At 43.4% G+C, this 12,045-nt stretch overlaps 1 protein-coding gene across 1 annotated transcript in view; it reads left to right on the top strand.

The window, feature by feature from the left end:
• Window positions 1–422: 422 nt before the first annotated feature.
• Window positions 423–12,045, top strand: part of LOC122542895 (ras-related protein ORAB-1-like) — a 54,222-nt gene continuing 42,599 nt past the window's right edge. Inside the window, exon 1 of the mRNA XM_043681024.2 lies at window positions 423–620. Coding sequence (XP_043536959.1) covers window positions 598–620 — 23 coding nt within the window. The 5' untranslated portion in view covers window positions 423–597. The remainder of the gene's footprint in view (window positions 621–12,045) is intronic.

A 12,045-nucleotide genomic window follows, 5' to 3' on the forward strand; every position in this document is an offset into this window, starting at 1 on the left:
AGACACTCATTTCAGACAATCATTTTTGAGAGGTTCTCATTGAAGGGAATTCCCCACAAAAGGCACTTATTTGAGTTACATTTCTCTTTAAGAGACATACTCCTTTAAGAAACATTCCACTTTAAGACATTCCTTTTGAGAGTCTCTCATTGAAGAGACATTCCTCTTTAAGACAAGTCCCCTTTAAGACCGGTATCACGTGACCTTGTTGCTCTCGTGATCCCCTTGCCACGTTCAAGCATGACATCATGACCAGCTGCAGTGGAGTCCGCGCCCCTACGCTGCTCCGATTGGCCGGTGCTGCGAGGCGCTGGGCGCCACCATTGGGCATCCCCGCCGTCCGTCAGGATAAAGGGGCGGGGTGGGCGCCGTGGGCGGGGTTATACTCAGCTGCTGGAGCGATCAGCTGGAGACGGGCTGCCCCTGAGCCAGCCAGCCGCCATCTTCAGCCTGTGCTGACATTGTCGCGGCTGCGGCTTGTGTCGCCTCAGGGAGAGGGGTTTGTCACCGCTAGGCCCAAAGAAGGCCCCGAGACTCTTCCTCTGCTCGACGCCTTTTACCAAGGACCTTCATTCTTTGTCTCGCTGTGTGTGAGTGATGTCAGCCATGAATCCGGAATAGTAAGTACAGGAGCTAGGGGCAGCAGTCAGTCCCTTCCTCCTCTCCAAACTCCTCCTCCCTTTCAAATCTCGCTCGTTCGTGGTCCTTCTAATTCCGATACGGGGTTTTAATACAACTAATTCCGGTGAGGTTTTAGTTCCTGGGTTAATGTTTGTATCTTATTGTCACAAAACGACGGTAAAGTTGGAGTATATTTTGTTCCTGTTTGTTTGGTGGGGGAGGGGGGTGGGGAATAGGTGTGAATGTGTGCACACACCATGTTCCTCCTGTAAGGCTGTTTGTGGGCCTTGGACGGCAGTGTTTAATATCTCCCTGAAGTACTCAGTGATGCTTAGTCCAGGTCTGTTCCTACACTCGGGGTCATTGGCTTCTGTTTTAAGACCCTTTTTCTTAAGGTCGATGTCTTTAATGTTGTTTCTAGAGCCCTTGGGTTCAGTCTGGTGATTCACTGACAATAACTTGGTGATGTAAGGTGTATGAGTGGCTAGCCTAGGAGGTGTCAATTAACCGCACCCATCTTATCAACCCACTTATCGGGGTCTAATGAGGTTTTAACTCTTGTCTATACATTCAAAAGTAATTAAAACCTCCTAATTGAATTGCTAATGGAGGACTGGCTATTCAATTTGTAACTCTGTACTCTTGTTTTCTTCAAAATAATGCCCCCTATAAACATTGTTTAAGGCTCCACCTCAAAGCATTGGTGTTGAATATAGCTGAAAAATGTTGCTGGAAAATTGACATTTTGGGTATAAGCCCTCCTTCAGATTCCTGAAGGGCTTATGTCTGAAATGTCAATTCTCTTCCTTGGATGCTGCCTGATGTGCTGTGCTTTTCCAGCAACACATTTTTCAGCTCTGATCTCCAGCATCTGCAGTCCTCACTTTTTCCCTCTGGTGTTGAATATAGTCAACATTTAGCTTTTGTGCTAAACCTTTTTAGATTATCTATTCCTGCTGGTTTGTACTGTTTTTAATGCTAGTGTTGCTTATCCTAGGTTAGTTCACCTTGGTTTTGCTCTCTGGATATGGAAAAATAGTAACTGTAAAGTAACAATGCTGGTAATACCACTAATAGATAAGGAATGATATAGTTGGAGGAATGGAATTGCTTTGGTCCTCCAAGGGTGGTGCAAAAGGACTTCAGTGCACATCTGCTTGGTTTTCACTAGTTGCCCAGCAGCTTTTTACTTTGAGATGTGGCAAAGCTAGCATTGTTACTTGTCTTCAGCACAACTACTACTCAAGGACAGTTAAGTCACTGTTTGCAATGGTTCTGGAATTTTAATGTAGGCCAGACCTAGGTATGAGAGGGTGAGGTTTGCTCTTCTAAAGGACTCTACTGAACCAGATGAGTTTTTGACATTGCAGATTGATTATTAGATGCCAGTACTAATTACAATATTTCAATTCTACTGGAATTAAATTCCATTAAAATCTAGGTGTTTGCAGTGGGATTTGTGCACTTGAGCACAGCAGCATTCATCTGGACCACTAGATTATCTTCCCCTGCCCTTCCTGCCTCTCCTCCTCTCCTTCCCCCTCCTCAACAAATTATCTATAATGCTAAACCCTAGCAGTACAATTTGCGTTAGTAAGTTTGTGAAAGCCATTACATCAAAGTCTGGCTTTTGCATTGATCCCAGTTATTACCTCACCTGTTAAAGGCTGCTTGATGTTTCCCATTTTTGGGAAATGGACTGATTTTTGAGGGGTATAGGCCAAATGCTGATAAATGGGACTAAATTTAGAATATCTGCTCAGCTTGGATGAGTTGGACTGAAGGGTTTGTTTCCATGCTGTACATCTCTGAATCTGACTTGTACATGTTGTTGACATTACCTCTTAGCAATTGGGGCTGCACAATCATAAGTCTGAAGTGTTTCAGACTGTGGACAGTTCTTGCTGGTTCATGTGGTTGCAGTTCAGTATTTCTATTCCTTGCAGCTTGGAATTGATAGTCTTTGTCCTGTGACTGCTTTAAAATGCAGTCTTGATTCAAGACTAGGTTGTACTTTTGAAAATAGTTGGATTTTTAAACAATCTCTCCCAATGTTTAACAAGTTTAGTTTCCTTGTGGAGAGCTGGATCCTGCAGACTTCAGTTTTGTTCCTCTTCACTGTTCTCTTTTTCCAAAAGTTGAATTTCACCTTTACTAGGCTCAATGCTGTTGTCCATTGTCCCCATGTTGTTTCTTTTATCTTTGTAACTTTGATCTTTCCAAAGAAACTTGCAATTCAGGCAGTTGCTCAAGTCATGACCATTTCCTATTTGCACAAAAATTGCATCTCCTATTCCCTTAGAGCGACTGCTTACCAGATCATGCTTCGTTTAATTTGTGCTCTATACAAGTTGACTTCAACTGTCAAAGTTTAGACCTCTATCTTGGGCCTTATACAGGCTTTATCTCCCAAGCCCCCCTATGAATTAATACGCTGGCAATATGGCCAAAACTTAAACATGGGTTTGAATGTAACACCATAAGGAATTGGACCAAGAGTAGGTGGTTTGGCTACTCTTATTGAAAAGATAGGGAGGTGGGCAGAGGAGGTGGGGTGACCTTCTTAGTTAAGAACAAAATTAAATCTATGGCACTGAATGACATAGGGTTGGATAATGTGGAGTCTGTGGGTGGAATTGAGGAACCACAAAGGCAAAAAAAACCATAATGGGAGTTATGTACAGACCACCTCAGTGGTCAAGACCAGAGGTGCAACATGTACTGGGAAATAGAAAAGGCATGTGAGAAAGGCAAGGTCACAGTGATCATGGGGGACTTCAATATGCAGGTGGACTAGGTAAATCTTGCCAGGGAATTCTTGGAATGCTTACATGATGGCTTTTTGGAACAGCTTGTCATGGAGCCCACAAGAGAGCAGGCTATTTTGGACCTAGTGTTAAGTAATGAACCAGACTTTATAAAAGATCTTAAAGTAAGGGAACACTTGGGAAGCAGCGATCATAATATGGTAGAGTTCAGTCTGCAGTCTGAAAGGGAGAAGGCAAAATTGGATGTAATGGTGTTACAGTTAAAGGTAATTGAGGGCATGAGAAGAACTGACAAATCAACTGGAAGCAGAGCCTAGCAGGGAAGACAGTAGAGCAAAAAGGTTAATTTGTGGGTATAATTGAGGACACAGTACAGAAGTTCATCCCCAAGAAAAGAGATTCACCGGGGAGGGATTAGACAGTCATGGCTGACAAAGGAAGTCAGAAAATGTATCAAAGAAAGTGATCCTATAAAGTGGCCAAGAGCACTGGGAAATCAGAAGATTGGGAAGGCTGCAAAAACAGAGGATAACAAGGAAATAAGGAAGGAGAGGATCAAATATGAAGGTAGGCTAGCCAGTAATATTAGAAATGATAGTAAAAGAAACTTTTACTACATAAGAAACAAACAGGCAGAAGTAGACATTGGGCCACTTCAAACTGATGCTGGAAGGCTAGTGATGGGAGATAAGGAAATAGCTGGTGAACACTTGTACTTTGCATCAGTCTTCAGTGGGAGACATGAATAATATCCCAACAATTAAAGGGAGTCAGGGGGCTGAGTGGAGTATGGTTGCCATTACAAAAGAGAAAGTGCTAGAAAAGCTAAAAGGTCTTAATGGACAAATCTCCTGGCCCTGATGGGTTGCATCCTAGAGTTGAGGGAGGTGGCTGAGGGAATAGCAGTGGTGTTGGTTGAGATCTTTCAAAAGTCATGTCAGGAAAGTCCTGGATGATTGCTGTTGTAACCCCATTGTTCAAGAAAGGATCAAGACAAAAGATGGAAAATTATAGGCCAATTAGCCTAACCTCAGTTGGTAAAATTCTAGAATCCATCATTAAGGATGAGGTTTCTAAATTCTTGGAAGATCAGGGTCGGATTAGAACAAGTCAACATGGATTTACTAAGGGGAGGTCATGCCTGACAAACCTCTTAGAATTCTTTTGAAGAGGTGACAAGTAGGTTAGACCAGGAAACCCAGTGGATGTGGTCTTTCTAGACTTCCAAAAGGCCTTTAAGGTGCCACACGGGAGGCTGCTGAGCAAGGTGAGGGCCCATGGTGTTCGAGGTGAGCTACTGGTATGGATTGAGAATTGGCTGTCTGACAGAAGGTGAGTTGGGATAAGAGGTTCTTTTTTGGAATGGTGACGAGTGGTTTCCCACAGGGTTCAGTGTTGGGGCTGCAGCTGTTCACTATATATTAATGATCTGGATGAAGGGACTGGGGCATTCTAGCGAAGTTTGCCGATGATACGAAGATAGGTGGACAGGCAGGAAGTGGGGAGGCTGCAGAAGGATCTAGACAGTTTGGGAGAGTTGTCCAGGAAATGGCTGAAGTTCAATGTGAGCAAATGTGAGGTCTTGCACTTTGGGGAAAAAAATACAAGCATGGGCTACTTTCTAAACAGCGAGAAAATTCATAAAGCCAAATTACAAAGGGATCTGGGAGTGCTAGTCAAGGATTCTCAAGGTAAATATGCAGGTTGAATCTGATTAAGAAAGCGAATGCAATACTGTCATTTATCTCAAGGGTTGGAATATAAAAGCAGTGATGTGCTACTGAGACTTTATAAAGCTCTGGTTAGGCCCCCATTTGGAGTACTGTCCAGTTTTGGGCCCCACACCTCAGGGACATACTGGCACTGGAGTGTGTTCAGCAGAGATTCTCAGATGATCCCTGGAATGGTAGGTCTAACATACAAGGCATGGCTGAGGATCCTGGGATTGTACTCATTGGAGTTTAGAAGATTATGGGGAGATCTAATAGAAACTTACAAGATAATACATGGCTTGGAAAGGTGGATGCTAAGAAATTGTCTGTTAGGTGAGGAGACTAGGACCTGTGGGCACAGCCTTAGAGGGGGTCAATTCAGAACAGAAATGTGGAGACATTTCTTCAGCCAGAGAGTGGTGGGCCTGTGGAATTCATTGTCACGGAGTGCAGTGGAGGCCGGGATGCTAAATGTCTTCAAGGCAGAGATTGATAAATTCTTGATGTCAAAGAATTAAGGGCTACGGGGAGAATGTGGATAAGTGGAGTTGAAATGCCCATCAGCCATGATTAAATGGCAGAGTGGACTCAATGACCAAATGGCCTTACTTTCACTGTCTTAGTCTTATGGCCTTTTGAGCATGTTCCACCATTCAAAGCATAATGACTGATCCAGCATTCCTCAGTCCACTTTCCTGCTCTCTCAAACCCTGGATTCCCTTACTGATTGCAAATCAGCTGTAAATATACTAACTTCTCCTCTAGCTCCATGGTAAGGAGTTTCAAAGACCTTAAAATTCCTTCCCATCTTAAATTGGTGCCTCTCTAGTTTTGACTGTCCTCTGGTCTTAGACCCTTCCCATGAAGGGGAACATCCCCTCAACATTTACCCTGTCATGCCCCTGAAAGATCCTATGATTCAATGAAATCACCTTTCATTCTCTCCTCTACACCAGTGAGTAGTATCCTAACCTCTTGTGATTTCTAAACCCCATGGTGGGGCAGGAATGGAAACCCATTGTGTATGATATGTACAATAGCATTGTTAATTGATTTCTGATCTGTCTTTTGAAAGTACGACTTGTGAATTAAGTGCATCAGCCCATTTAAATGAATAGCTGGAAATGCTAACACTTGTAAGTCCAGTTGAGCTTCGTTGTCCTTGTTAAATGATTAGTTTTATTCATGTACTTCAATGAAATTGCATACTACATGTCCATTAGATTTCTCAAATCTTTTGTCAATTAGTGCAGTTTTACCTACTACAGATGCAGAATATAGTTTGTAATTAATTCAATAAGGTTATGCTCAGCTGATTAAGCAGTGAGGAGAGAAACACTACAGCCATAAGCTTACAGTTGAGGTCTTCAATGATTTTGAGGTAACTTTCAGTCAGTTGACATTGGTGCTAATGCTGAAACATTGTATGCCCCAGTACAAGCTGCACAACCTTCTGGGTACAAAGTGTCCAGCATGGTATTTGCCTGTCAAGGGCAGATGGCTGGGCTGTTAAGAGACTCTGGTAATGTTTTGGGGACTCTGGTTTGAATCCCACCATGTCAATATCAATAAATATCTGGAATTGAGTCTGACCATGCATCCATTGTCAACTGTTAGGGAAAACCCAACTAGTTTACGAAGTCCTTTAGGGAAGGAAACTGCCATCTGGGTAAAAACAATGACTGCAGATGCTGGAAACCAGATTCTGGAAAGTGGTACTAGAAAAGCGCAGCAGTTCAGGCAGCATCTGAGGAGCAGGAAAAGTGACTTTGGGCAAAAGCCCTGCATCAGGAATAAGGCAGTGCCTGAAGGGTGGAGAGATAAATGGAGGTGGGGAGAAAGGAGCATAGACCTCAATGGTGAGTAGGGGAGGGGATAAAGGTGATGGGTCAGAGAGGAGGTTGGAGTGGATAGTGGAAAAGAGGGGTTGGTAGGACAGGTCATAGGGATGGTGCTAAGCTGAAAGTTTGGAACTGGGGTGAGGTGGGAAGGGGAAATGAGAACTGGTGAAGTCCACATTGATGCCCTAGGGTTGAAGTCTTCTGAGGTGGAAGATGATACATTCTTCCTCCGGGCGTGCGGTGGGGAAGGACCTCCATGTCCTCGGCTGAGTGGGAGTTGAAATGTTGGGCCACAGGGTGGTGTGGTTGATCTTCCTTAAAGAGCTCTGCTAGGAGGCATCCAGTCTCCCAATGTAGGGGAGACCGCATTGGGAACGATGGATACAATAAATGATATTGGTGGATGTGCAGGTAAAACTTTGGATGTGGTAGGCTCCTTTTAGGGCCTTGGATGGAGGTGAGGGAGGTGGTGTGGGTGCCAATTTTGCAATTCTTGCAGTGGCAGGGGAAGGTGCCAGGACGAAAGGGTGGGTTGTTAGGAGGGTGTGGATCTGACCAGGTAGTCCTGAAACTGCCATCATCTGGTCTGGCCTATTTGACTCCAGACCCACAGCAATGGTTGACTCAAATGCCCTTTGGGCAGTTAGGAATGGGAATAAATGTTTGCCTAGCTGGCAATACCCACATTCCATGAGTAAGTTAAGGTACTCTTAAAGGGCTGCAATTTCACAGTAAAATGCTGAGCTTAACTAAATCAATTGCAGTTAGTGCCAACAATTGACAGCTTAAATGCTGTGATCACCTGCATTTCATTGTTCCTTACCAGGTTTGGTGCAACAGTTGCAATTGGTAAGAGTAATTATCTTTTGATTTTAAAATTTTTATAATTCATCTTGATGTGGAGATGCTGTGTTGGATGAGGGCGGACAAGGTTTAAAAAGTACATGTTCCAGTTTGAAAAACAGGAAAAAGTGGCATAATCCTTGGTTTATTCCAGTTTGGAATGAGGCCAAAGTCTCTCCAGTGGGGTGGGGGAAGTTTGTACTCTAACCAAGCTCAAATATTGTAAGTCAATGACTTGATGTGTTTTTCCAGCACAACACTTCACTGCTTCAGCTACAGTCACTTTAAAATGTTCTTGCTGTTTTACAGGGGAGCCCTACAACTGAGTCCATGGCTACCACTGTTACAAATGTCTGAGGTTATTTTCTAGATTCTTTCCCCAGAAGAGATATGAAGGGGTTGTTTGACCTGTTCTGAAGTCTGGATAGCTGTTTTGATTGGGGAGCCAGACTGCCTTCTGGGAATGTTTGTAATTGGAGATGACCAGAATGCTGTACATGTTAGCAGTGGCTGTAGTCTCCAGTCCCAAGAAATGATTGTCCAATTTAAAGTTGCATTTTGAACTGTTCTTTAGGGGTAAAGGCTCAATAGCCAATCACACTTGAACCTTAATGCAAGGCCTGTGATTCTTGCTACCATAGAGATGGACTTTGAGAAGATTTTATGAACTGAAACTTGGGAGTTCCAGAGGTACAGCATGGAAACATACCCTGTCCATGCTGACCAGATATCTCAACCCAATCTAGTCTCCTGCCAGCACCTCGCTCATATCCCTCCAAACCCTTCCTATTCATATCTCCATCCAGATGCCATTTTAAATGTTGCATCTATACCAGCCTCCACTTCCTGTGGCAGCTCATTCCATAAATTTGAGTGGAAAAAGGTGCACCTTAGATCTTGTATCTTCTCTTCTCCCCCCCCCCCCCCCCCCCCCCCCCCCAAACCTATGCTCTTCTGGATTCCCCCACCCCAGGGAAAAGACTGTCTATTTATCCTATCCATCCCCCTCCACAATTTTGTAAACCTCTACAAGGTCACCCCTCAGCCTCTTCCACTCCAGGGAAAACAGCCCCAGCCTGTTCAGCACCTCCCTGTAGCTCAAATCCTCCAACCCTGGCAACATCCTTAAATCTCTTCTGATCCCTTTCAAGTTTCTCAACATTTTTCCAATAGGAAGGAGATCAGAATTGCATGCATATTCCAATAGTGGTGTAATCAATGACCTGTACAGCTGCAACATGACCTCCCAACTCTTGTACTCAATACTCTGTCCAATAAAAGAAAGCATACCAAACGCTGCCTTCACTATCCTATCTACCTGTGACTCTACTTTCAAGGAGATATGAACCTGACACTCTATGAACTTGCAGGGAAGGGTCTCCTGCCAGTGCCTGGGTGAACAGTTAAGGCAGTGAAGTGTTGTGCTAATAAAGCACAGCAGGTCAGGCAGCATCTGAGGAGCAAGACAATCAATGTTTCAGGCATGAGTGCTTTATCAGGAATGTAGCTGGGAAGGGAATGAGAATTTGGGAGGGTGGGATGGAGAAGGTAACTGGGAAGGTAGTAGTTGGAGAGTGGGATGGATAGATTGGAAGGAAGATAAAACAGGCAGGACAGGTTGATGGCTGAGTTGGAGGGTTCAATCTGTGGTGGGGAGCAGAGATAAGGAAACTGGTGAAATCAATGTTAATGCATGTGGTTGGAGGGTCACAAGACAGCAGATGTTTGTCCTCCCAGCATTGGATGACTTGGATTTAGCAGTGGAGGTGGCCCAGACTTGCTTGTCCTTGGGGATGGGAGTTGAAGTGGTCAGCCACAGGGCAGTGGTGTTTTGGTGCATCTATTAAAGATGTCTGAAATGCTGAGTTGGCATCTTCAACAAGACAGATGGGAGCTTTTAACTGGGTCTGTTCAAATTAGTAAGTTAAAATGATTTTGTATAGCTTGTACTAGAGGAAACATCCTTTTTTTTAAAAAGGTGTAACTGGTATTCAAGATCAGATCAGAAGTCCTTGTTATCAGCCTTGAACATTCTTCAGCTAAGAATGATCTTGTTTTTTCTGGGGAAAACTACCTGATAATTGTTATGGTAGAGTGTTTGTACTCTGAAGATGTTTATCTGTGCTTTTAGTCATTCTTGAAATCCTGTATCACCTCCATCTGTTAGCTCCAATTTCTAAGTTGACAAACTCTGATCATAAGTGAAATGATAAATTGGAAATATGCTTGGTTTCTTAAGCATTTGGGTCAGCTGGATAGACTAGCACTATTGCTGTTGAACTACTGCAGTCACTCATACATCAGTTCTATTGGGATTCCAGGATTTTGACCATGAAGAACCCATGCTTATATTCCCAGTGAGAATCAAAGCTTGCTTTGTGTGGAAGCAGACCATTTGGCCCTGAGTCCACATTGACCTTACAATCAACCCAAACAGACCCAATCCTGATCATATCCCTGTCACCCTGTACTTCCCATGGCTAACCCACTAGCTGCCCATTCCTAGATGCTATAGGTAGCTTAGTATCGCCAATCCACCTAACTGCATGTCTTTGGACTGTGGAAAGAAACCCATGCAGACATGGGGAAGAGTATGCACACTATATACTGTTGCCTGAGGATGGAATCAAACCTGGGTCTGGCACTGAGCCACCCTGCTGCTGATGTGGAGTTGATCCCAAGCATGTCTTTCTGGTCTGTGACTGAAGTCATGGGTTTGAAAGATGCCTGGTGAGTTAAAGGTGGTGGATAGGGTGTCAGATGGTGTTGACTGTTGTTAGAATTCTATTCAGGCACATGGAGATTGCCATAATTCCTACCATCTGTTCACTACAAAGTGGTGTTTGGTGAGAAGTTATTCCTCTTGGAGCCACTATTTGACTAATCCAATTCTGCTTCAGGTCCAATGGTAATCGCAGGATGTGAGATTCAGTAGTAATGGCTCTGAAAGAGGCACTGCTTGGATTGTTAAAAACAAAATATTCCCAATTCTGGATCTGAAACAAGGCTGGGGAAACACTAGGGCTGCTGTGAAGAGTGAAAAACAGTTAACATTGAGTTGACTGACATAAACTATTCTGGAAATTTGAGTGATTAGATTCAATTTTCTCATGCTATCAGAGCTGAATTTCTCTAGCATTATCACTTTAAGTCATTGTCTGGTGTATTTGGCAGGAATGTGACCTGTCAACTAAAGAATAAAAATGACTAGAGTAGAATTGGGGCCAGTCAAACAAGTGGGAAGTTGTGTGGAGTCAGGTGATGGGGGAAGAGCTAAATGAATATTTTTCAATGGTTGAGGAGAATACTGAGATACAGTCTACTAGACTAGATGGGATTGAGGTGTTAGCAATTCTGGCAAGCATAAAGTCCCCTGGGCTGGATGGGATTTATCCTAGGATTCTCTGGGAAGCCAGAGAGGAGATTGCTGTGCCTTAACTTTGATCTTTGTTGTCATTGTCAACAAAGTGTCCTGTCTGGAGGATAGCAAATGTTGCTCCCTCCTAGGAGTAGAGATGACCCTGAAAATTATAGACCTGTGAGCTTCAGTTATGAGTAGTGTTGGAAAGGGTTGTAAGAGGATTAAACTGTTGAATATGGATAGTTGACAATCTTTTTGTGAAAGGTAGCTTGTGCCTCAAACCTTTAGAGAAGATGACCAAACAGGTGGATGAGGGTAAAGCAATTGTGTGGATTTCAGGAATGCATTTGATAAGGTTCCCCACAGTAGGTAATTGAACAATAATCTGGGATTGAGGGTGATTTAGCAGTTTGGATCAGAAATTTTTGAGCTGAAGATAACAGGGTGGTGGTTGACGGAAAATATTTATCCTAGAGTTCAGTTACTAGTGTACCACAAGGATCTGTTTTGGGTCCATTCATTCACTTTTATAAATGACCTGGATGAGGGTGTAGAAGGATGGTTTAGTAAACTTGCACATGACACTAAGGTTAGAGTTGTGGGTAGTGATGAAGGATGTTTAGGTTGGACATAGTAATTTGCAGAGCTGGGTTGAGGGGTGTCAAATAGTTTCGTGTGGAAAAGTGAGTCACTTTGGAAGAAACAGGAATGCAGTATACTGGGCTAATGGAAAGATTCTTGGTAGTATAGATGAGCAGAGATCTGTGTCCATGTGCATAAGTCCTTAAGTTATCACCCAAGTTAATAGGATTGTTAAAAGCTAACACACCATATCCCTATTAGAGGGATTGAGTTTCTGAACTGATCATGCTGCAGCTGTACAAAACCCTTGGAGTATT

Source organism: Chiloscyllium plagiosum, unplaced genomic scaffold, assembly GCF_037043375.1.
Source record: "Chiloscyllium plagiosum isolate Xiang-an unplaced genomic scaffold, Cpla_swu_hap1 HiC_scaffold_47, whole genome shotgun sequence".
Classification (NCBI taxonomy): domain Eukaryota; kingdom Metazoa; phylum Chordata; class Chondrichthyes; order Orectolobiformes; family Hemiscylliidae; genus Chiloscyllium; species Chiloscyllium plagiosum.